Source organism: Nymphaea colorata, chromosome 10 (assembly GCF_008831285.2).
Source record: "Nymphaea colorata isolate Beijing-Zhang1983 chromosome 10, ASM883128v2, whole genome shotgun sequence".
NCBI classification, from domain to species: Eukaryota; Viridiplantae; Streptophyta; class Magnoliopsida; order Nymphaeales; family Nymphaeaceae; genus Nymphaea; species Nymphaea colorata.
Genome location: NC_045147.1, coordinates 7468722 through 7495544, shown reverse-complemented (window position 1 = coordinate 7495544; position 26823 = coordinate 7468722). Strand labels below are relative to the sequence as shown.

Below are 26823 nucleotides of genomic sequence, written 5' to 3'. Positions count from 1 at the left end.
TAATCAAAATACCAATAAAAAAATCTCTTTAATGCAAGAAAAGGAAAAGTTGAAATCATTTCACAGGAAATGTAATTTCAACAAGGAAAGAAAAATTCAAAGATAAAGAATGTCGCAGAAGTTGAAGTACAACTCAGGCTCCAACAGTTAAAATAGCAACTGTTCCCCAAGAAAGGACAAAAACACAGAAACTATCTGCATCAAAAAGGATTGAAAGACAAACAAAAAAAAGATTGGTCTTGCTATGCAGTAAGCTCCATTATAGCAGTGACTATATCTCCATTGGCAGTCTTGAGAGCATTAACAGCCTTCCCTCTTGACACTCCAGCCTGTGTCATGACCAGATCAATATCTCGAGGTTCAACTCCAGTTTCATCAACATCTTCCTCTTCATCAGCTTCAGCTCCTGGAGACATCTCTGGCTTTGTTATCACACTACTGATATCTGGAACCCTGAACTGTTGTGCTGCCTGTGTTTGCAGCTGAGAACTCAAGTCCTCAATCTTTGCTTCACCAAAGATGATATACGTATCTGATGTTGGACTCCTGAAAGTATCGGGCTTTGAGATAACAAAAAGGATCTGCGAGAAAAGTACAAAAGAGAAACATGTCCATTATCCTTACGCACATTTCTTGATCAAACGATAAAGAAAGTTGAAATAGAAGCTTTACATTCTTTGTTCTCTTGATGGTCACTCTGCTAACACCAGTAACAGGTTTCATGCCCAGCTTCAGCATTGCCTTCCGACTCTTTTTCTCACTTCGGCTCTGCTTAGAGGTCTCATTTGTACCAGCACCACCCTGCTCACCTGCTACATGAAGCTTATCACAAATGTTCTGGAGCCGCACTGGATGAACAGAACTATTAAGTAAGAAAGTCAAAACAAGTTCAGATTCCCACAGCATTAAAAATACAAAGAGAAGTAGGTGGAGCCCTCTAAACCACACGAGTTCTCTGCAGAGGCTATTTATCCCTAAAGTTCATCTTCATTTATAACAGGTCATTATTTTCGTGTTTGTGAATCCATGGGGATGCAAAAGATGAAAAGGACCTTTTAATCCCTTTCTCTGTGGCCTATTCGTGCTTATAAAACACTAGGGATCTAGCTACCAAACCACATGCATGCAAGCAGCAACCACCACATGCATGCAAAGAAGCACATATATAAAAAATGAAAAGGACCTTTTAGACAAGTCCTTTATATTCTGATACCATATTCCACCTGCATGCAAAGAAGCACTTATATGTGCTTAATCCCTTTCTATTAGGGGTCTAGCCCCACTTGCATGCAAAGAAGCACTTATATGTCCACATGTGCAGGCATTGAGTATCTCAGTAATTAAACATCAGTTATAAGCTACACATCAACTTCTTTGTGACCAAGGAATGTGTTCATATTTTAAAACTTGGAATTTTATGGAGCAGCCGTAGCCTAGCAGATCATCAACAGGGACACTGGTCAGACTAGTGGGAGATCAGTCTTCGTCCATGCCAAACTCTAAGAACAAACCTTGGTGAACAAAATACGTACTCCAAAAAAAAACTTATGATAAAATTCTTACATAGATGGAATGGATCGGACAATCATCATAGATTGGACTTCTATCTCACTCAATTCAACACCTTGCTAGGGAAAAAAATACATTGAGTGAATAAAACTACAACATGATTCATTGAAGTAACAGGTCTTAGCTGGCAAGGATGGGAATAACACCATTCCCTTTTATGTACTAAAAAAGACTAAGCACCCTTTACATTCAAACTTTATATTGTATGCTGATCTTGCTCCCTTTAATACTAAAGAGACTTTGCGTACAATCATGTTTCCCTGTAATAAAGACAAATCAGTGGGCAACACAAGCAAATATTTGAATAGGCAAGCACCAAACACAACGGGTAGAGTATTCATGACTCATGGCCAATGTTCTGTCTATGACTTTGTTCATGGATTTTCCTGAACCTAAATTGACATGGAAACCAATAACCGCATAGGAACTTGAACTACAGACAACCCAAAGATACTCATATGCATACACTATGACCTAATCTGTATTTCCTTCATTGACAACAAGTCCTCCGTTGGTAGCTTCTAATGAGAATAGCAATGCCAAAAACCCACCAGAAAAAGGAAAAAAAGAAAAACACAAAACAGCATTGTTTAATACCTGAACCAATCAGCAAAATAAGCTGGAACAAGAAAGATGAAGTCAGGCATAAGATAATATGACATGACATGTAGCAACAAAAGGAGGAAAATTTGGTACAATTACAAAATCAGCTGCAAATCATCTAATTGACATGGAAAATGCACTTACAATGCAGAAAAGCAAAGGCCAGGTACACCATATGCATGCAACCATGTACATGAGAGCGCACAGATAGATTCCAGAATAAGTTTTGGTACACATTGAAATTTTATGGAATAATTACATTTTATCAAAACTAGGCGATGTGGACCTGCCTGATGGCCAGCCCACTCAAAACAATGATAGGGCAGTCCAGGCAACACAGTCTTCCAAGCTGTGCCACGTTGAGTGGTGCAGGTGCAAGTAACAACGCAAGTGGAGCATTTTTCAGAAAAACTTGGGTGTGGGTGCGGCTGCAGCTATATATATATATATATATATATATATATATATATATATATATATATATATATATATGTATGTCATGGAAAAATTGAATATATATATATATATATATATATGTATGTATGTCATGGAAAAATTGAATATATATATATATATATGTATGTATATATATATATATATATATATATATATATATATATATATATATATGTCATGGAAAAATTGAATATATATATATATATATATATATATATGTATGTATGTATGTATGTCATAGAAAAATTGAAAGAGGGGAAACTGTTTTTGTAATAATCCTCTTATTGTAACAAGGAGAACCTATGTCACGAACATACTGTTTTTATGGAAAAGTACCCATACCATCTGAATACGATACCGGGAAACCTGTGGTATGTCCCGGGCAAGATCAAAACCATACTGGGTGCAGTCAACATGCCCGGACCATATCCATCCCCTCTTTGGACTCAGCCAAAGTTGACCAAGTCCATTTCTATCCAAAAATTAGGGTTTTCTTTTTTCTTTTGGAATTTTAGTATGTTTGTTACTTTCATACTTTGTTCATTACATAATTTATAAATTTTGACTCATGAATGTGTTGTTATATATATATATATATATATATATATATATACACACACACACACTATGTGACCGAATAAAACTTAGAAACTAAGATGCAAAAGGAACAAGTCTTTGTCTGGAATTAACAACAAAGAAGAGGTTTAACACCAATTAACTTTATGGAATCTAAATCAGATGGACACGGCAACTTTGTCTCCATAGTCCATACCCTTGTTGATACTCCGATACTGGTACTCAGACACGTCATGACACATTTTGGATCAGTTATGGGTCAGAGCCATTCCCAAACGCATGAAATTCATCCTTTAAAAAAAATGCATGAATTTTTTGTGAGATTTTGTATATATACATCAGACAGCCTTATTCAAAATGCATTAAACTTTTCACTTTAAATTTAATTAAATGTACAAATTTGTGTGGCAATTTGTATATTATATAATACCAATTTATATTTATTTATTTATTTATTTATTTATCCTATTGTCACAGAAAACGCGTCTTAATCGAAAAAATGCGTTAAATACGTGAAAAACAAGTCAGTTGTATAAAACGGCAATTAGACGCGTCTTTTTTTTTTAAAAAAAAGTCAGAAAATAAACAACGTAAAAAAAAAGGGGTATTACACGTATTTTTTTGTATTTTTTATTAATCTTTTATTTTTTATAATTTTCAAATTTCATTAAATGTTTTAAATTTTTAAAAAAATTGCCAAGATTTTGCTGAGATATACAACTTTTCCGTTCGAAAAATTCCTCACCGGATAATACTCGTACACGATATATGTGACAATTATTTATATATATATAGAGACACACACACTGCCATACCACATTTTCCAAAACAATCATACCTGTAACGGCCTCATCGTACCTGCACCGATATAAGTATCCATGTGACTTAGTATACAACCTTAAGACATTCTTGGCCATTTCCCTTACCCTATCTTGCCGCCAATAAGGCCACATCTCTCCTCCCCTTCTTCTTCCTCCCTCCTCTTTTGTTTGTTTTCCTTTTCTTCTTTGTTGTTTTTTTTCTCTTTTGGGCGAGCATGGCACCTAAGCAGTACCCACATCACACCAACATAGGTGGAGCACTCAAACCGCCGTATCCATGTGACATAACTATATAACAATCCTTAAGGAAGTCAATGCTAAAAAAACAAAAAAGATGACATTGAATTTCAATTTATTGCCTACATTTACAATGGAGGACATATCTTTGATCATGCAAATCCCAACCTTCACATTTTTGTCTTCTCACCAATAGGCTTTTAACCCACCTAAAGGGTATGGGGACTTGTTTGTAATTTCTCCCTAGCCTACCAAAATTGAACTTTTAGAAGAATTTTTTCATGCTTATCTATGTCGTGTTCCCAATTTCCCATGGATGCACGACCATTCATGACCTTTCTTTACACAAAATAGGAGGGGCCCTTTCATTCCAGATTTGTCTTGTTCTCCTGGCATATTATGCGAGTCCCTCCTTTCATTCCTAGATTGCGGCTAGTCCTCTTCATATGCATCATGTGATGGATGTCAAGCACATCATCTTAATGTGTCGAACATAATGATTGCCTTTTGTCTCCATTGAGCAGGTCAACATTTAATCTATGTCACATGGGTGCGGGTGCAACGAGGATGTATATATATGTGTGTGTGTATATGTACATAAATCATTTATTACATAGTTATTTAACTGTTTGAAGGTCTTATTTATCTATATTTATATATGAAGGTTTTGTACTAGAGATAGTTTAGTTATGTGCGCATTTAAAATAATCAGTTTTGACCCAGTTTGGCTGATCAAACTGGATGTACTGTGTCAGAGACGCACCAGCACCAGCGTCGACATGGGTGCGACAGCCATTTAGAAGCAACCATGTAACATAGTACTTAATTTTCAAGATGGCCTGCCTCAGTGCCTTGTGTGTCATCATGCCCATATGCTTCACGTGATGGATATCATGCACATCCATCCTACCTTCAATAGTTCTCACCTTTTTTCTTAAGTAGCAAGATATTATCATGCATCTCCTTTGGATCACGACTAAGGAGATGGCCATGCTTCAATGCCTTCAAGATGTCTTGACATGTATTGAGGTCACACCGAGGTGCTTTGGCATGTACATGGTCTATATAGCCTTGCAAATTTAATTGAGGCATGTGTGAGAATGTTTTCCGGTTATTGCTGTTGAGAGGAGAAGAGTGCTGGGCTAGCCAAGCCAGCCTTGGCCAGGAGGGATTAAGCAGGTGTGGCCCTAGCTGGACTGCATCTCTAAGGCCCGACGAGCTCCTCACCATCATGAAATATAAATGCACTGATACTAATTGGCTTTTGAAGAAAATGAACAAAAGAAAATGTCTCAATCAAGAACAGCATAATACAAGCAACACATTCAGTTTGACAATGTTCACAAAGTGACATAGCTTGCTCAATATGCAACTTAGTGTTGTGTTGCACTTGGACACATGGACCCAAGCATTTTGGTTTCTATGTTGTCTGTGAATTCATTTTGGTCTTCATAAGGAGGATAAAATGTGGCCCAAAAGTTTGCCCATAAAGATTCTTGTCGAGGTGAATCTTTTACCATCAACCAAGCAAGAATAACAATTGATGTTAAAGGAGCTAAGACTTGGTAGACAATTATATTAATCCAAACCAGTCCTTTGACAACCAAATTGTAAGGAAAATCTATGTTTCATTTTTTCAACATTGTGCAAGGACAACTAGTGTTTTGTACAATATGTTATCATATGCATTGCATAGTCATAAATATTGACGATACTTTGAAAATATAGTGATAAAATTGCCAAAAGAAGGAAAACTTTTTATCTGAACATAACACAATATTTCCAAAATATAGCCAAGAAAAATATTGCAACATTCTCAAGATATTATGCCTTCGTTTAAAAGGGAACGTTTGTTTAAGAGATCAGCCAAAGTAATTACTTTTGTTATTTGTTTAATGGATATCCTATGCAATTAGTCATGGCTGACCACTGCCCAACATTAGGCTGCCACCTTGAGAACTGTGTCATCATTCCTCCCCTCCCTTTTTCCATATGCACATTCTATCATCTATCTTGGTCTCCATGTTCATCTGCATCCTCTTCTTTACAATCCTCTCTAAAGTCCCTGGTTCTGACTTTTCCCATTTGCCAGCATCATTTCTTGCTTAAGTTGCCAATATCAAAAGTCAGACCCAAAAAGGACTAGCGGAGAATAATCAGGAATAGCCAGTCCTAGTCGGTTGAAATCAATAAAGAGCTATAAAAATACAATATCTAAAGTGATACAAGTAATGGAAGACATAAAATGTCATTGTGAATCACAAAAATCAGAGAGTTCACTGAGAGCACATTAAGTCTAAAAATAAGAATCAATGAGGACCATGAATGTTTCTCTATGTAAGAAATTTATGTGTGTGTGTGTGTATGGCAGATTTATAACAGGGATATTATATGATAAATTTTGCCAGTCGATTAACAATAATTATTGTTAAAGTTTTCTAGGAGTTGGTTTGATTCTTTCTGAAATATTAGAAAGTAGAAATGGGTCTACTTATTGTTTTCTTATTCTTAGTGGACTGAAATTGTAAATATATTGACACCCTAATCTCTTTTAATCCGAGATTAGGGTTACGTGATGAATGATAGAAAGTTTTCTCTCTCTCTCTCTCTCTGATCGCATCATGGTATCAAAGCCTTCTCCTGCGGTGACAGCCAAGTAAGTTCTTCGGCGATTTCCTTCTACGGCGACTTCTCCCTCTGATGACTTCCTTCCTCTTTCCTCTTCTCATCCCCCAACTTTATTTCTTCTTACCCACGAATAGGGAGGCGGTAAGGAAATAAAGTTTGGGTGTGCTGCGTGGAAAAGGACTAATTACGCCTATGTGGAAGGCATGATCAGATCCTTCAGTGGATCTCGTGGCTGCTGTTTGGTATGAGGAACAGCATCATGTTGAGCAGATCTGTTTTTTTATGATGTTTAAGGCGTGATGATCGTGGAGTTTCTTTTAAGAGGTGGATGGTGTTATGCCGATAGTATGTGAGGAGACTGAAAATAGCATGCAGCAGAAATCAGCAGCAGTTTTTTGAAATTGAAAATCCATACAGTAGCCTAAAATTCCTGTAATCTATCTTTTACTCTCTGTTATGCTGTTTAGACGTGGGCAGTTTCTGTGATTACAGATTTGTGTTGTTACGTATCATGTGATACTTGTATGATCTTTGAAGATAGTAGAGATATATTTCTATGTGGTGTTTGACTACTACATCCTTACTGCCGTATGTCTTTTTTTTTTTTTCTATGGCTTATGGTAGTAGGACAGAAGGTTCTAATGAATATAAGATGGCTGGTAACTCCTTTTCTTATGGAACCACAATCAAACTTGATGGTTCGAATTATAAAATCTGGTCTAGGGTATTTATCATGTCTATGGCTGGTTATAGAAAGAAATATATTATTGAAGAAAATGGACCCCTTAAGAAAAAAAAGGAAATATGCTGCGTGGGATGAAGATAATAACATTGTAATGGCATGAATTTTGAACAGTGTAGAGTCTCGTATGACTCCAACAATTGCATACTATACCAAAGCTAAAGATATGTGGTCTTTCCTGAAGAAGACGTATTCTCATGCTACTAATGTTATTAAAAATTTACAATTGGAAGAGGAACTTTGTAACATACAACAAGGAGATCAAGACCTATCATAATATTTTGCTACATTGACTGTTGCATATGAACGGTTAAAAACTCTTCGCCCACCTTGCAAGCAACTGGTATGGTAGCAAAGTTTCTTTCTGGGTTATCTTCAGAGTATTCTATGACGAAGTCTCAAATGCTTACAGGCAGTGATCTTCCAAACTTAGCAGATACTTATAATAGGCTAAGTCGTCTTGCAGTCACTCTTACTCAGCCTACGCATGACACACCAGTCTCTGCACTTGTGATGTCAAGAGGACGTGGCCATAGTTCTTTTGATGGAAATAGGGGGATGCAGGACGCAGCAGATTTTAGTGCTCCTATTGTAGCAAACTAGGTCATTTAGAGGACCGATGTTGGGACAAGCATCCCTATCCCCATTCTGCCGGTCCACCAAGACGTGGTGGAGGGAGAATAAGTGCAGAAAAAGGGTCTTCTTCATCTAATGCAATTTCCTCACAGTTACAGCATCTAAGGTTGAGACTCCCACCTGTTCTCCTATACCTCCATCGTATTCTCTCAACTTAAGCAAGAAAGAATATGATCTGGGTCTCTAGCTCAGAGGTCTACCCCTGCCTCGACCAGCACTGCTGCAATAGATTTGGCCTTCTCTGTTGGTGCCCCAACCAGTGACCCAGGTATGACATGGATGATTGATTCAGGAGCATCTAGGCATTGTTGTAATCAGCCACAGATATTTTTATCACTTATCAGGTTCACTACACCACAGCACATCAGATTGGCTAATGGCAAGTTGTCTCTTATTCTGGGCAGCGGTCATATCTACCTCATACATTTGGGTACCATTACACATGTGCTATATGTTCTTCGATTTCCTGTTAACAGGTTACATGTTAAGCAATTGGCTAAAGATTTATAGTGTAGAGTCATTTTTTATCCTGATTCATGTTCTTTTCAGGACTTACAAACAAAGAAGATGGTTGGTGGCAGCCATGAACGTGAGGGACTCTATTTCCTTTCGGTCCCTATAGATGTTGTTGCATCCTCATTCACATCGAAGAGTTCTCCTTTATAGTGGCATCACAGACTGGGTCATCCTTCTGTGTCCAAACTTTGTTGCATTTTTCCAGATATTCCTGCATCAGAGTCTTTCTTATGTGATGCATGCCAGTTAGGCAAGCATACACATAGTAGTTTTCCTTCGAGTCAAAGTCCTTTTGATCTTCTCCATGTTGATGTTTGGGGTCCAAGTCGGGTTTCCTTTCGTTTACGTTTCTAATATTACCTTGTTCTAGTTCATGATTTTACTAGAGTCAGTGGGGTATTTTTGTTAAGGAAAAGGTTTGAAGTCATCTATATTTTTTAAAACTATGTCAATAAAACAAAAACTGAATTTGGTGTTATTTTCAAAAATATTCGCACTGATAATGCTCTTGAATTTAAATCTTCAGTTCTACTTCAATTTTATACCAATCATGGGATTCGACCACAATATACATGTCCCCACACATCCCAACAAAATGGTATTGTTGAATGCAAACATCGACAACTTCTAAATGTGGCCCGTACCCTCATGTTGCACACTCATATGTCTGCCTACTTTTGGGGTGATGCTATTCTTACCACATGTTATCTCACTAACAGACTACCCTCGTCTGCCATCCAAGAGCACATCTTCATTCAAATATTATACCCAGATCGACCATTATTTCATATACCTCCCAAAGTATTTGGATGCACTTACTTTGCACACATTTTAGACCCAAACAAAAACAAACTTGTTGCCCAAGCTGTCAAATGTGTGTTCATTAGATATTCTGCCAATCAAAAAGACTATCAATGTTTTGATTCCCATAACAAGAAAGAGATTACATGTGCAGATGTTACATTCCTTGAGTCTCGTCCTTATTTTTTCACTCCAAGTACCATTGTGTCTGAGCTCCCCGTGTTTGTTCCTCTTCATATTCCCTCAGTATCACTGGAGTCTATCCCTTCCTCTCCACCACAGTCGTGATCTTTTTCTTGATCCTCCAATAGTCTATACTTGACATCAAGCTCCCTCTCCAAACCACCCACCAAAATCTTCTCATGACGTAAGTTCCAATGATAAGACTGACTCAGGAAGAAATGAGGACTATTCTGTAGATGATCTACCTATTGTCATTCGCAAGGGCCACTGCACAAGGCATCCAATCTCTAACTTTGTTTCTATAGACCATTTGAGTACAAGTTTGGTGCAGTTTGATCGAGCTATGGCTAGTCACACTATTCTGACTCCTCACCACCAAGCCTTATTAGATACACGATGGAAGCACGCCATGCAGGAGGAAATAGATGCTCTTCTTTTTAGGGAGACTTGGTGGACACATCGATAAATTGTGATGTTGTCAGCTTGGTTATTCACCATCAAATATCATTTTGATGGTTCCGTAGAGCGACTCAAAGTTCGTCTTATTCTATGTCACATGGGTACCCGCACGATACCGGTACGGTACAGATACGGGTACCGGTACAGCTACCGGTGCGGCACTAATTCAGTCAACGCAGTACTGGGTACGGTCAGCGTACTCGAGTTCAAATTGGTCCATTTTCGAACTCGGTCAACCTTGACCGAGTCCAAAGATGTCCAATTTTGAAATTAACGATTTGAAGTTTTTAACTTTTAAAACTAATCTAACATTAAATTGATCGATTGAAGCCCTAAACCCTCGACATTGGCAAGCATGGATACCAAAAAATTAGAACAAGTATTCAAAACTATGGGAAGGGCAAAGATGGATAGAAGAATCGGAAGGATTTTTTTTTGCAAGTTCACTTCCTTTTAATATAGCTAGAAGTCTTTATTGGAAATATGTTGTTACAGGTTTGGCTAATTGCAGTGTGAGTGGCTATGTACCCCCGAGTTCAGAAAAGTTGAGAACAGTAATTCTTGAAGAAGAGAAGGCAAACATCGAAAAATTATTAGAGAAGAAGAAATTTTCATAGAGACAATATGGAGTATCCATTGTTTCTGACGGGTGGACTGATATACAAAGACGACCACTGATCAATTTTATTGCTTATTCGCTTGATGGACCAATCTTCTTGAAATGTGTTGATGCATCTGGGGAGTATAAAGATGCTGAATATTTAAAAGGGTTATTTATAGAAGTCATCAAAGAAGTGGGTGAAGATAATGTTGTGCAAATTATTACTGATAATGCTCCAGTTTGCCAACGAGCAGGGATGAATTTAGCAAGTGATCCCAAGTATAGTCGCATATTCTGGACTCCTTGTGTGGCACACAGTATAAATCTAGCACTTAAAAGTATTTGCAACCCATCAAAAGATGATACAAATGCTGGTATATTATGTTCTTGGATTGAGGAGCTTGAGCATGATGTCAGAAACATCAGAAATTTTGTTGTAAACCACAACAATGCTCTTGCTATATTTAATAGGCATTCTGATTTGAAATTGTTGAAGGTAGCAGAGACTCGTTTTGCATTCATTATTGTAATGATAAAAAGAATAAAACAGGTGAAACATGCATTAACACTTATGGTGACTGACAATGATTGGGAGTTTTATCGGAGTGATGACATTGTGAAGGCTCAACAAATTAAAAAATGTATTTTAGAAGATGAATGGTGGGATAAGATTTCATATTTTCTGTAGTTTACAGAGCCTATTTAGCAGATGTTGAGAGAAGTTGACAAAGAAGGGCCCATGCTTCATAGAGTTTATGATATGTGGGATAACATGATTGAAAAAATTCAAAACATCATTTTTAGACAGGAGAAGAAGAATGTTGCACTTGATGATTCTGAGTTTTTCGATCATGTGCATAAAATTTTAGTAAGAAGATGGAATAGAAGCAATAACCTTTTGCATTGTATGGCACACTCCTTAAACCCCAAATATTATGGACAAACATGGTTGGCAGGAGGCACTGGTGGTGTTCCTCCTAATCGAGATCCAGAAATATCAAAAAATAGGGACATATGTTTGGGAAGACTATATTTTGATTCTCATCGGTTGAAGATAATAAATAGTGAGTTTGCGAGCTTCTCTGGTGGAAGAAGTGATTCAGTACAAGCTGCAATGGCAAGAGATGAAGAAGATCCTGTTAATTGGTGGTTATGTTTTGGAGCAGCGACACCAAATCTCCAGTAACTTGCGTTGAAGTTATTATCTCAACCTGCAACCTCTTCATGTTGTGAAAGAAATTGGAGCACTTATTCTCAAATTCACAATATGAAGACAAATAAGCTAACCAGTAAGCGAGCAGAAGATTTAGTTTATGTCCACTTCAACCTACGCTTGCTTTCACGTACTTCAGATGTTTACAGGTATTTCTTTCTTTTTGTATCTTTGGTATGTCTACATAATTACATTTGTATATTATGTTGGTTGTTTAAAATTAATATTAACTTAAAAGTTAAATCATATTTTGATTTTGTTGCGACTTGCAGTTCAGGATCATCCAAGTATTGGGATGTAAGGGGAACATGATTTGCATGCTCTTAATATGGACCTTACAGAACCTGTTGCTCCTTCTAATCTTGATGATGTGACTGAAGAGAATGAGATTCAAGAAAGCTGATGTATTTTGTATGTTAATTATGCGACTGAAGAGAATGAGAATCAAGAAAGTTGATGTATTTGAGAATCAAGACAGATAAATTTTGGATCATGATTTATAAATATGTTATTTTGTTTGTAATTTTTTGATATATATATGTGTGAATGTGTTATTCTGTTTGAAATCTTTTGACACACACACACACACATATATATATATGTGTGTGTGCATGTGTGTGTACGACCGTACCCCCGCACCCAAGTTTTTTGAAAATGGTCTGTACCCGCACCCGCACCCGTACCCGTACCTATGTGACATAGGTCTTATTGCCAAAGTCTATACACAGACTTATGGGGTGGACTTCTACGAGACGTTTTTGCCTGTGGCACAGTTAGGTACTATTCACCTAATTATATCTCTCGCAGTTCAGCAGGATTAGCCTCTTTTTAAACTTGATGTGAAAAATGAATTTCTATATGGTGATCTCTCTGAAATGGTCTATATGCAACAACCACCTGGTTTCGAATGACAGGGGGAGTGTTCCAAGGTATGCAAACTAAAGGAGGCTATCTATGGACTTAAACAAAGTCCCTGTGCATGGATCCATAAGCTAAGTGAAGTTGTCTCTAAGTATTGTCCTCACTGGGGAAAATACTCAAGAAATAGCTCAGACAAAGGAATTTCTACAGAAACACTTTGTCACAAAAGACCTTCATCAACTTCATTATTTCCTTGGTATTGAAGTGGCTCGTAGTAGTAAAGGGGTTGTGATGTCTCAAAGGAAATATGTTCTTGATCTTATGCAAAGAACAAGGTTATTGGGAGCGAAACCTGCTACACTTTCTATGAATCCTCGAATTCATATTCATGATGATGAATCAGAAACTTTTGGCTCTCATTCTTATAGATCTCTGATAGAGAAACTTTTATATTTGACCATCACTCGACCAGACATCATCTTTGCTATAAATAAGCTAAGTCAATTCATGGAAAAACCTCGGAAAGTTCATTGGGAGGCTGCTTTAATGGTGGTAAAATACTTGAAATCAGCCCCGGAAAAGAGGTTATGGTTTAAAAAAGGAGAATGTGTGGACACAGAAGCATATAGTGATGCTGATTATGCAAGGTCAATAAATGACAAGAGATCTACAGTAGGTTTTTGTGTCTTTATTGGCGGGAATCTTATTTCTTGGAGGAGCAAGAAACAGAATGTAATTGCTAGATCCAGTGCTGAGTCTAAATATAGGGCGATGGCTCAAACTGCAGCTGAAATGTCATGGGGTCAAATCAGTGCTTCTAAAATTGAGAATTTAAGCGAAACTTTCTATGAAGATGTATTGTGATAACAGAGCAGGAACTTACATTGCAAATAACACTATCTTTCATGAATGGACAAAACACATTGAAGTGGATTGCCATTATGTTCGAGACTTGGTTCAAGAAGGAGCCATTAGCACGATTCATTTCTCTTCTAAAGATCAAGCAGTTGATATGTTTACTAAGGCTCTTCCCATTGGAGATTTCTTGAGAGGATGTAACAAGCTGAGCATGATTGATATCTATGCTCCAGCTTAAGGGGAGTGTTAAAGTTTTCTAGGAGTCGGTTTGCGTCTTTAAGAAATATTAGAAAGTGGAAATGCATCTACTTATTGTTTTCTTATTCGTAGTGGACTGAAATTGTAAATATATTATCGACACCCTAATCTCTTAATCTGAGATTAGGGTTACGTGATGAATAATAGAAAGTTTTCTCCCTCTTTGATCACATCAATTATTATAGGAAGAAGAAGTTGAAAAAAAAAACAAACATATATATATATATATATATATATATATATATATATATATATATATATAATGCTGAAGTATAAGAAAGGTGTAAAATATATTTGAAAAATGATTTTTCAAAAAAACATGATATTACCACAAGAGTTTTACAAAAAAAATGAATTCGACAATAGCGAGTACCACTAATTTTTTTGTTATTTTATTCTTTCTGGTGATTTTATTGCAACATCTCGAAAATATTTCCAATATTTGTGACTGTAAAAAAAAAATAAGTCAGGTTACCATGTCACATAGTTCCACACAAACTAAGATAAAAAACATGATAACGTGATAAATTGCAATTACCTTGGCAATATGAAATCTATTTATTTTTTAGTAGGTTTATATATCCTAATCATAGAGATACACTTCAGCATTGATCTATTCTCTTAAATCTAGAATTATCTGTATTGACTTCCCCACATAAATGGTTTCATCCAAATGCTTCCTTGAGCCAACATTGTCCACATTAATTACAAGTGGTGAACCTATAAGATCAAGTGTGCATTGGACACGTTTCCACAAATAAATAGAAGAGGAAAGAAACAGCAGAACAGACATTCACTTCTTTTCTATCTGAAAAAAAAAAAAGCAACCACGCATAACATGCCTCTGTGTAAAACAAACAATGTTATTAGAGGTGTAGACCTCAAAGCATGAGGATAGACCTTAGTATAAAAAATGCTTCGAAGCATGGTAGTGAGGCACTATTGACATGAAGTGTACGCTTCAGCTTCAGTGTGCTTCGCGCCTGACGCTTGAGGCTTACCGCTTCAGCCACAATGTTGCTTTTTATTAAAAAAGAAAATAAAACAAAATGTGATGCGTATAGTGGTACCAGATTCTCAGCAAGGCAAAAAAAAACAGCTACCTGTTACTTAACACATGGCTCATTTTTGTATGTGAGATTAGAATACTATAACTTTACATTGGCCAGCCTAAACTTGTTGTAGAGAAAAAATGAAGAAAAATGCATTTATTTTAAAGTTTAAATGAAATATTGTACAGAATTGAACTTTTTACGCTAATAAATATTCATGATAAAGAAAACCACATACATATCATATATAGTTGATCTAATTCTTTTAATTAAGTTATCTAATTTCAAAAATATTACTTATATCTTAAAAATACATCTGGTTGTTCGCTAGCCTCATCCAAAGTACTTTTTAATGTCCCCATATGTATATTTACTGCTACTTATCTTGCTACCTTAAATATAATTGAAGAGCATCAGTGGATCAAAAGCTTATATGTGTATTTAAAAATTGTAAAAGAAAGGATAAAATACTCCCATTGCAAACATTAGATTTTTTCCTTTTTTATTCAATGAAATAGACAATTCACAGTTCACAATGACAAGCATTGGATACTTTTTCAGGCAAACAATAATTCATAGCTTGGATAAATGGAAAGATAGACCATAAGCAAAAGCACGCTTATGAGTTCTGACTACTAGTATCGAGAGGTATTATGTGATGGCTTCTTTAAAAACATGCAAAAAGTGAGGATGATATGATTTGCCATACTGCCACATGCAAAGTGTCAATTCTGTGCTATGTTGCCAAGGCGCTGCCTGGTGCCTAGGCACGCCTGGGCAGGACTAAGCAAAAAAGGAGACCACAATTTTTTTAAAAAAAATTTAGTACGTTAATATGTGAAATTATTTTGATTAACTATTATTAATATTTGAAATGTGGAGAGTAGACAATCAAAAATTAATTGTTGACTTCATTGAATACGTAAAATCAATAGAAGAAGTTTAACATTACTAAATACTAATTAAATGTAATCTAATACATATTACAGTATAATACATATTACATATTACAGTATATAACAGAATACAGATTACTAAAGCAGTATATAACAATATAATACATATTACATACTACAGTGTGTAACAGAATCATAAACAAAATACATATAACAGTCTAAACAGCAATGAGGACTGTATTATACAGTAAAAGAGAATACATAACATGAATCATAAACAGAATACATATAACAGTCTACTAATGATTAAATCATATTACTAGAAACAGCTATATCATATTACAGTATATTACACTACATATATTACTAGAAAATTAGAAATCAGAAACAGATATATATACCAATGTTGTAAAAAACATATCGTAAGCCGTATCAGTCTGGCTTTAAGATACGCTGTATCCTATGTCACATAGGTACGGGTACGGTACGGACCATTTTCAAAAAACTTGGGTTCAGGGGTACGGCCGTACACACACATGCACATATATATATATATATATATATATATATATATATATATATATATATATATATATATATATATATATATATATGTATGTATGTGTGTGTGTGTGTGTGTGTGTGTGTGTGTGTCAAAAAATTTCAAACAGAATAATTCACACATATATATATCAAAAAATTACAAACAGAATAACATATTTATAAATCATGATCCAAAATTTATCAGTCTTGATTCTCAAATACATGAACTTTCTTGATTCTCATTCTCTTCAGTCGCATAATTAACATACAAAATACATCAGCTTTCTTTAATCACATTCTCCTCAGTCACATCATCAAGATTAGAAGGAGCAACAGGTTCTGTAAGGTCCATATTAAGAGCATGCAAATCATGTTCCCCTTCAAGGTCCACGTCAATGTCCTCTGGATTAACATCCCAATACTTGGATGATCCTGAACTACAAGTCGCAACAAAATCAAAATATGATTTAACTTTTAAGTTAATATTAACTTTAAACAACCAACATAATATACAAATGTAATTATGTATACATACCAAAGATACAAAAAGAAAGAAATACCTGTAAGCATCTGAAGTACGTGAAAGCAAGCGTAGGTTGGAGTGGACATAAACTAAATCATCTACTCGCTTACTGGTTAGCTTATTTCTCTTGATATTGTGAATTTGAGAATAAGTGCTCCAATTTCTTTCACAACATGAAGAGGTTGCAGGTTGAGATAATAACTTCAACGCAAGTTGCTACAGATTTGGTGTCGCTGCTCCAAAACATAACCACCAATTAACAGGATCTTCTTCATCTCTTGCCATTGCAGCTTGTACTGAATCACTTCTTCCACCAGAGAAGCTCGCAAACTCACTATTTATTATCTTCATCCGATGAGAATCAGAATATATACTTCCCAAACATATGTCCCTATTTTTTGATATTTCTGGATCTCGATTAGGAGGAACACCACCAGTGCCTCCTGCCAACCATGTTTGTCCATAATATTTGGGATTTAAGGAGTGTGTCATACAATGCAAAAGGTTATTGCTTCTATTCCATCTTCTTACTAAAATTTTATGCACATGATCGAAAAACTCAAATCATCAAGTGCAACATTCTTCTTCTCCTGTCTAAAAATGATGTTTTGAATTTTTTCTATCATGTTATCCCACATATCAAAACTCTATGAAGCATGGGCCCTTCTTTGTCAACTTCTCTCAACATCTGCCAAATAGGCTTTGTAAACTGCAGAAAATATGAGATCTTATCCCACCATTCATCTTCTAAAATACATTTTTTAATTTGTTGAGCCTTCACAATGTCATCACTCCGATAAAACTCCCAATCATTGTCAGTCACCATAAGTGTTAATACATGTTTCACCTGTTTTATTCTTTTTATCATTACAATAATGGATGCAAAACGAGTCTCTGCTACCTTCAACAATTTCAAATCAGAATGCCTATTAAATATAGCAAGAGCATTGTTGTGGTTTAAGTGCTAGATTTATATTGTGTGCCACACAAGGAGTCCAGAATATGTGACTATACTTGGGATCATTTGCCAAATTCATCCGTGCTCGTTGGCAAACTGGAGCATTATCAGTAATACTTTGCACAACATTATCTTCCACTTCTTTGATGACTTCTATAAATAACCCTTTTGAATACTTAGCATCTTTATACTCCCCAGATGCATCAACACATTTCAAGAAGATTGGTCCATCAAGCGAATAAGCAATAAAATTGATCAGTGGTCGTCTTTGTATATCAGTCCACCCGTCAGAAACAATGGATACTCCATATTGTCTCTATGAAAATTTCTTCTTCTTTAATAATTTTTCGATGTTTGCCTTCTCTTCTTCAAGAATTACTGTTCTCAACTTTTCTGAACTCGGGGGTACATAGCCACTCAAACTGCAATTAGCCAAACCTGTAACAACATCTTTCCAATAAGGAATTCTAGCTATATTAAAAGGAAGTGAACTTACAAAAAAAACCTTCTGATTCTTCTATCCATCTCTGCCCTTCCCATAGTTTTGAATACTTGTTCTAATTTTTTGGTATCCCTGCTTGCCATGTTCATTTTTCTTTTCTTTGAAGCATCTTCACCTTCTTCAATAGCATAAAGAGGAACAGATAGTTCACTTGGCTTGGCTGAAGATTTGTTCATCTCAGCTGCATCATGTTCTTCAGCTGCATCATGTTCTTCTTTGATCTGCTTCATCGATTCTTTGCTAACTTTTTCACATGGTCGAATTCCAAAACATGGGATATGCAATAAATGTGCCTTGCAACGTGTATAAGAGCCAGTGAACGTCTTATTACAGAAATTGCAAGAAAATATTATATTCCCACCGCCACCTGGTGCTTTTCCAAGTTTTTTCACATACCGCAAAGAGGCTGAGATGGATTATCCAAGTCTAATGTTGTGGTATTAACACTACTACTGCTGCTTGCATATTTCCACTTCCACTCGTAGGCATCGTTTCTTTTCCCTTATCAGCCATTACAACTTATATGAAAAGCACCTAACAAGAGTTGCAAAGACGCACACAAAAAAGAACACGATGACCATCAATCACTAAACTTCCCCAAACTGTCAAGATTTATACAGAATAATCAGTCACTAAACTTCCCCAAACAGTCACGATTTTTACATAATAACTTTGGCAAAGACTTCCCCAAAATCGAACACGCTGTAAATAACGCACAAAAAAAAAACAAAATTTCTATTGAACATGCTGTAAATAACACGCACTAAAGAACAAACGATGTGAAAAACTGATGCATATGATAACAAATAATGAAAAACTGATGAGGCGCACAACACATGATCAACGATGAAAAAATTATGAAAAACGTAACTACGAGATCTAAGAAATGAAGAGGCGCACAACATATAATCAACGATGAGGAGGAGACAGAGTCATAACCATCGAGAGGGAAGGAACGAAGAGGAGGTAGGGAGGAGGACAGGAAATAGAAGAAATCGGCAAAATCGAAGCTAATACCGTCCACAGTCGCTGTCGTTCGTCCACTGGTCGTCGCTGGTCGCCGCCGTTCGTTCACCCAAGTCGCCGGTCACCGAATGCCGTCGCCGCCGTTCGTCCACCCAAGTCGTCGGTCACCCCAAATGCAGCGTTCATGAAATGGGTAGGAGGAAGAAAATGTCGAGGGTTTAGGGCTTCAATCGATCAATTTAACGTTAGATTAGTTTTAAAAGTTAAAAACTTAAAATCGTTAATTTCAAAATTGGACATCTTTGGACTCGATCAAGGTTGACCGAGTCCAAAAATGGACCAATTTGAACCCAGGTACGTTGACCGTACCCGATACCGCGTTGACCGAATTAGTGCCACACCGGTAGCTGTACCGGTACCATGTTAGGAGGAGTACCCGTGTGACATAGGCTGTATCGTAAAATATCATAACCGTATCGTTTTTTCAATGTTGTACGTATCATACGATACGTATCGTCTCATTTGAAAAAAACGGTACGATACACCCCCGTATCGTAAAAAGGAGGAGTATTGGCCCTGTATCGCACGTATCGTACGATACAGGGCCTGTATCGTACGATATGGGGCGATACACCCCGTATCGTACAATACGGGCTAAAAACGCAAAAGGGGGCCCGAGACCTCTTCCGTTCTTCATTTCTAACGCTTGGATAGTGCCGTGAGGGAGGGCGATCGTTCATTTTCACCGTGAAAAACTTGATTTTCATCGTCAAATCGAAGATTAATTGGTCGATTTGTGCGTGGGTGCTTGATTTTCGTGGGAAGGAAAGGGGTTTTCTTCATTTCAGACATTTCTTCTTCGTAAGGTATGAAATCTCATGTTCTTACCATGTATTCTTAATTTTTTACCGTATAATCGTAGATTGGAAGACTTTCAGTGTTTTTCATTAAGTTTACCATAGGATTTCGTTTTTTTTTTTAAGATATGGATCCTACATGGCAATGGTGCGAAAGGGTGAAGGAGAATAACCGTTTGAAACTCAAATGTGGCTTCTGTGGGAATACATTTTCAGGAGGGATTATTAGAATGAAACACCATTTGGCAGGGACCTCCAAAGATGCGTCTCCTTGTGTTGGAGGACCAAACAAACCTTTGCCTCCATTTGTGCGTCAACAATGTTTAGATATGCTTCATGCTTTACGTCAAAAGAGAATACAAAAAGAAATTGAAGATGCAGATGTAGGCTATAATGTGCCTTTGGAAGATGAAAAAGAAGAGGAAGAAGCTTATGAATGTGATGATGAAGACGATAGCAGTCTAAGAACAGATTTGGAGACCTCAAGAGGTAGAGATCGTAGAGGGAAATGGATTATGTATGAAGGAGGTCGATCTGGCATAACGGGAAGGAAGAGGAGAGGCACAACAGATATTAGGGCCAAGCGTGGTATGCGACCACCTAGTGGTAGAGTTCCTACTGGTAGGTCTAGTGGTGGCTCTATTAAGAGTTTTTTCCCTTCATATACCAGCCCAGGTGGTCAGCCGCAGATTCGTGTTGTTATATCTAAAGATATGCTATATCATGCACAAAAGCAGGTAGGAAAATGGTTTTATGATGCATGTATTCCATTTAATGCAGCTAATTCTTTTCAATTCCAAGCCATGGCAGATGCAATTGCTTCTATAGGCCCCGGATTCAAAATGCCATCATATCATCAGTTGAGGGGCAAAATTCTTCAGGATACAGTCAAAGAAGTGTCTGAACATTGCGATGAGTTGAAATTATGTTGGAAGGAAACAGGTTGCTCCATTATGTCAGATGGTTGGACTGATACAAGGTCAAGAACACTTGTAAATTTTCTTGTTTATTGCCCTAAAGGTACAATGTTCTTGAAATCTCTTGACTTGTCTGATGTTTCTAAGACTACTGAGATTTTATTCAATGTTTTTGATAATGTCGTACAAGAAGTTGGACCTGCAAACATTGTACATTTTATTACAGATAATGCTGCAAATTATAAAACTGCAGGAGATTTGTTATTTCAAAAGTATAGAACATTTTATTGGAGTCCATGTGTCACTCATTGTGTTAATCTAATGCTTCAAGATCTTAATGAGATGCATGATATGAAATCAGCCATTGACCAATGTCAAGAGGTAACAAAATTTATCTATAATCATGCATATGTATTGAGTTTGATGAGAAAATTTACAAAAGGAGTTGAATTAATACGACCTGCACAAACTAGATTTGCCACAAATGTATTGACTGTGTAGAGTGTGGTGAAACAAAGAACTCCTTTGAGACAGATGTTTGCTAGTGATGAATGGGCTGCATATCCACATGCTCATAACGTATTTTGGGAATCATGTGTGAAGCTATTGAAGGTTTGTGTTCCATTAGTTAAAGTTCTCAGGTTGGCTGACAGCGAGGACAGACCTTCTATATGGTACTTATATGAGGCTATGGACAAAGCAAAAGAGGCAATTCGAGACAACTTAAAGGAAAAGAAAAAGTTATATATGCCCATATGGAAGATTATAGATAAAAGGTGGACTGGACAGCTTCATCAACCTCTTCATGCAGCAGCTTATTATCTAAATCCTGCAATTAGATTTTCTCCTACATTTAGGAAGGACAGAGAAGTCATGCATGGTTTGTTAGATTATATTAATGTGTTAGTGGAAGATTCTACAGAACAAGATGCTGTGCACAATGAGTTGGATCTATATGATAGTTGTTTTCGGAACATGGGACTACCTGCCGCCGTTCGAGCCAGGAAAACGATGCATCCAGGTAAATACATAGAAATTTTTAATTTACTTTGCATTTGTTACATTTGATTCTTTTAAAACTTTCACATTGATTTGTTATATTTTTGTTTAGATTTGTGGTGGAATAGGTATGGGTTTGATTGTCCAAACCTAGCACGTTTTACAGTCAAAGTCCTCAGCCAGACATGCAGTGCTAGTGGATGCGAAAGGAACTGGAGTGTGTTCCAACATATCCATAGCAAAAAAAGGAATAGGCTTGAACATAAAAGGTTGAATGACCTTGTCTTTGTTCGATATAATATGAGGTTGAAACAAAGGTAATATAGGCATATAGCTTAATTAATGTTTACATTTTTTGTACAATATATTTATATGAAATTATATACTAACAAATTTTCTCTTATTTAATGTAGAGAATTAGAAAAATCATTAGCAAGGAAGCACACATCTCAGTTCGATCCTATCAGCTTGGAAAATTTTGACGATCTAGAGCCATGGATTGAAGAAGAACCAGGTACAATATTTGATGATGAAGATCTTGAATGCTTCAACCTTGAAGCTGAAGCAACAGAAGGCTTTGTTGATGAAGGAGAGTCTACTACTGCTGGTGCTGGTGCTGAATATGTTGGTGAAGATCTTCCAATTCTTGACGATGAAGAAGAAGAAGAAGAAGAAGATGAAGATAAAGATGATGAATCATGAATGAGAGTCAAGTCAAGAGTGCTTTCATTTTATATGTATCAAAAACTTAAGAGTTATGAATCTATGGTTGTTGAACACTTGATTGAATGTTTTATGACTTTATCACTTTATGGCTTATGGCCTTATGCTTTGTTGAATGATATTGTATTATTGTTATGAATTTTGATGTTTATGAATGATGAACGCGTAAGTTTATAGCAATAATAAGTCTATCATTATCTCAAACATGTTTTCTATGAACAATTTATTATTTTAAATTTTTTCTGATCTTTTTATGAATTTTCTGAATTTTTTTAATTTTTTTCTGATTTATTAATAATTTTTAAAAAAATTACGATACGGTTACGATATGTTACGATACGGCGTATCTTAAAGCCCGACTGATACGGCTTACGATACGCGTTTTACAACATTGCGTTTTTTTTTTAATAAATCAGAAAAAATAAGAAAAAAAATCGAAAAAATCATTAAAAAATCAGTAAAAATCAAGAATAATATGTTCTTCATAAAAAACATGTTTTTACAGAATGACAGACTTATTATTGCTATAAAGTTATGGTTCATCATTCGTAAACATCAAAATTCATAACAATATGTCAATATCAATCTAGAAAGCACAACAAGTCAACAATTACATAACGTATATCATAATTTCATAACCATAGATTCATAAGTCATAAGGTCCATATTCATAAGTCTATGAGATACCACATCAAAAAGCAAGATTGAAATGTTATATATTACATCACACGATGATAATGAAATTGTGAAAATGTTTAATGTCAATACATATAAAATGAAAGCATTCTCAACTCTCATTCATAATCTTCATCACATTCATTCTCATCCTCATCTCCATCTTCTTCTTCATCTTCATCTTCATGATTTAAAAAAACCCTTTTCCTTCCAACGGGAATAAGCCACCCACGCACAAATCCATGGTTTAATCAATGATTTCATGGTGGAAATGGATGATTTTCCTCCAAGGCGGCACAATCTCTAGGTTAGAAATGAAGAAGGGGCGGGTTTTTATGAAGAAAACTCGAAAAATGGGGGTTCAGGCCCCCCTTTTTTGAAATCAGCCCGTATAGTACGATATGGGGCGTATCGCACCGTATCGTACAATACCGAGGCCTGTATCTGTAAATCAGGCCCAAACAAGACTAATGCTTCAAGAATATTACACTTGAAGCTTCCTCCAACATAACAAAGTAATACTCAAGAGACCTCACCCAAGAGAAACAAAGAACATATATTGATTCCAACAAAGACTACAAGATGTGGCTAAAAAGCCATAAGAATACACAAGGGCTGTACACTATATATAATGGAGAGAACAAGAGAGAGGAGAGGGCTAGCCGTTGGAGACTAGTTAAAATGGCTAGAAATCTAGTCGTTGGGACTAGTCTCCCTTTTTGGTCCCCTTTGGATAAAAACAGAAAAGGCAGGGGTAAAAGGGGAAAGATACAAAGTTAAATGGAAAAAGGAAAAGACATAAAGGTGAAGAATTATGTCAATATCCTAAGTATCCAAACCTATAACATATATATAAATATATATATAAAACATATATTAGATGACTAATATATGTAATGTACATACATATATGTACATGTATAGGTGGGATACATACATTCTAACAATATCGTATGTATCGTACGATACAAGTACGATACACCCCTATTTACGATATAGTATCGTACGATACGGCCCTGTATCGTACGATACGTACAACACTGATATATACTACTAGTATGTAACAGAAATCACTTGAGACAGTCATACAACAGAAACATCAAAACGTGAGGTTGAAGTGACTAACTTTGCAAATTTTGTTGTAGAAATATCAAAACAAAATGTTTTGTTTTTAAATCAAATAACCAGTCTACGTTTTCGTCACGAAAAATGTCAACCTATTATAATAAGAAAAATAAAGAAAATAGTTTCTTTTGTTTCTTCATAAAACTCATACTTTTATAGTTAATTATTATATAAAAGGATTTTTATTTTACCTGCAAATGAATGAGCAAGAGATTTATTGCTGACCATCTAAATTCTACATAAATTCCAAAGTAGATTGTCACTTGTTGCAAGAAAAAAGTAGAAATTATTTAAAGAATAAAGACTACCTGCCTTTGGATGATTTAGATAATTAATGCGAACTAACTGTATTTCGTATGTGATTTACTTATATAATGTCATTTTAGTTTTTTTGGTCAAATTTTCATTATTTTTATGAATATTAAATATTTTATAATTTTAATTCTGAAAGTTATGCCTCAAGGCCACGCATCATGATCGGCTTAACGCCTCTTTTCGCTTCATCAGATTTCTAACAGGTATTATAGCACAACAGACCACCACTAAAGAGAAGGAAAGACCAATGACGAAATCCTAATTCCTAAAGCATTGGCTTCATCAGGCCGTCAAGCATTGGTTATATCTCAACTGTAGCGTGAACAGGTCACATAAACAATAGTGCAAAGAGCTACTTGTACATCCAACCCCAACCATGTGCCTCAACAACCAATTATAATCCTAAAGATTAAGCACCAATCTAAAGGAAGCAAGAGTCATTTCTCAAATATCTCAGCTGGCTAATATTGATCAAGACATCACAAGAGAATCAAAACCCATTAACGCACGGAAGAAAAGGTACCACTAAGAATCAACAGACACCTCATGCAAGACGACAGTAAACAATTCAAATCTGCTAAAAGCACGCCTATCAAAGAACCAAGTCAAGCATCACACAAAGGATTAATACCCAAAAACCATTCTCCAAAGAAATCCAAAGATCAGAAATTTTACATGCACCAAGAGAGAGAGAGAGAGAGAGAGAGAGAGAGAGAGAGCGAGAGAAAGAGAGAGATTCACCCCCTTCATCCTTGTCATCGTCTTCATCATCGTCATCATCTTCTTCGTCCTTGACGTCTTCAACTATAGGTTCATCGGACTGTGCTTAAGAGAAACCACCACCATCCGTAAAAGGATAAAAAGAATCACATTATCTCGTTTTTTTTCTTTTGTTGTCGACAGAAAAGTAAAACAGCTAAAACGAAAACAAGGAAGCAAACACCAACAGGAAAAGGAGGAGGAGAAAGAAGAGGAAAACCTGAAGCTTCTGCTCCTCCACCAAGGAAGCAACGACCTCTTCCTCCGCCACCTGACCAGGCATCATCAACCGTTCAGACAACGACTACTTTGTAACAGCGCAGCAGGATGAGAAGCGGAAGGAAAATGAGCCGGCGAAGGCGAAGGGTGGTGGCCGGTGGGTGATGAGAGTGGATGTGGGGGGGGGGGGGCTCGCGTAGGTTTAAATGGCAGCACAAAGAGAATGACCACGCTACCCTTTGTCCAACTCTCTAACCGAAGGACAATATCGATGATATCTTGCATATATATTTAATATCCAGTTATAAGTTCAATCATAAAAGCGGACAATTGATAGAACTTAGGGCGCATACTACCCTTTCTCCTACCCAACGAAATACCGACGATACTAGTCTCTTGTGATATTCTAATCATAATGTGCGCCCATATTACATTCAAGAGTGGTAAATCTCCTATATCAATTTTGACCCATCAAAGTCTTTCAATGAGGGCTGCATTATATCAATTTTGACCCATCAAAGTCTTTCAATGAGGGCTGCATTGAAAGAAGCTTTTTCAACTACATAGATGTTGCAACTGGCATATATTTCAAAAAGTGTCAACATATATAAGCGACTTTAACATAATCGTCACATCAAACAGTTGTGGGATACATGGTTTTTGAAGTTAAAATTAATTGAAATATTTGAAAATAGATAGAACAAGATGATATGCTTATTTCTCAAGTTGAAAAGTGTGATTGGGCTATGAATCTTTGAAAAGAAATAGAGATATGG

General features: G+C 36.2%; 2 protein-coding genes across 5 annotated transcripts; one reads left to right on the top strand and one right to left on the bottom strand.

The window, feature by feature from the left end:
* Positions 1 to 26225, bottom strand: LOC116262316 (nascent polypeptide-associated complex subunit alpha-like protein 1). 3 transcript variants are annotated; one of them, XM_050080024.1, is made up of 4 exons: positions 26049 to 26225; positions 25811 to 25889; positions 673 to 848; positions 1 to 581 (listed from the first exon to the last, which is right to left on the bottom strand). In XM_050080024.1, the coding sequence occupies exons 1-4, from the start codon at positions 26112 to 26114 to the stop codon at positions 243 to 245; spliced, it is 660 nt and encodes a 219-aa protein (XP_049935981.1). In that variant the 5' UTR covers positions 26115 to 26225; the 3' UTR covers positions 1 to 242. The 3 variants fall into 3 exon arrangements, with proteins under 3 accessions (XP_049935981.1, XP_031497423.1, XP_031497424.1); XM_031641563.2 differs by having other exon boundaries at positions 673 to 812; XM_031641564.2 differs by having other exon boundaries at positions 673 to 809.
* On the top strand, positions 19856 to 23122 carry LOC126410445 (uncharacterized). Of its 2 annotated transcripts, XR_007574430.1 has the most exons (3): positions 19856 to 20324; positions 20442 to 22548; positions 22645 to 23122. XR_007574430.1 is itself a non-coding variant. In XM_050080023.1 (2 exons), the coding sequence occupies exon 2, from the start codon at positions 20444 to 20446 to the stop codon at positions 21731 to 21733; it is 1290 nt and encodes a 429-aa protein (XP_049935980.1). In that variant the 5' UTR covers positions 19856 to 20324; positions 20442 to 20443; the 3' UTR covers positions 21734 to 23122. The 2 variants fall into 2 exon arrangements, 1 of the variants encoding a protein (XP_049935980.1); XM_050080023.1 differs by having other exon boundaries at positions 20442 to 23122.
* Positions 26226 to 26823: the final 598 nt, after the last annotated feature.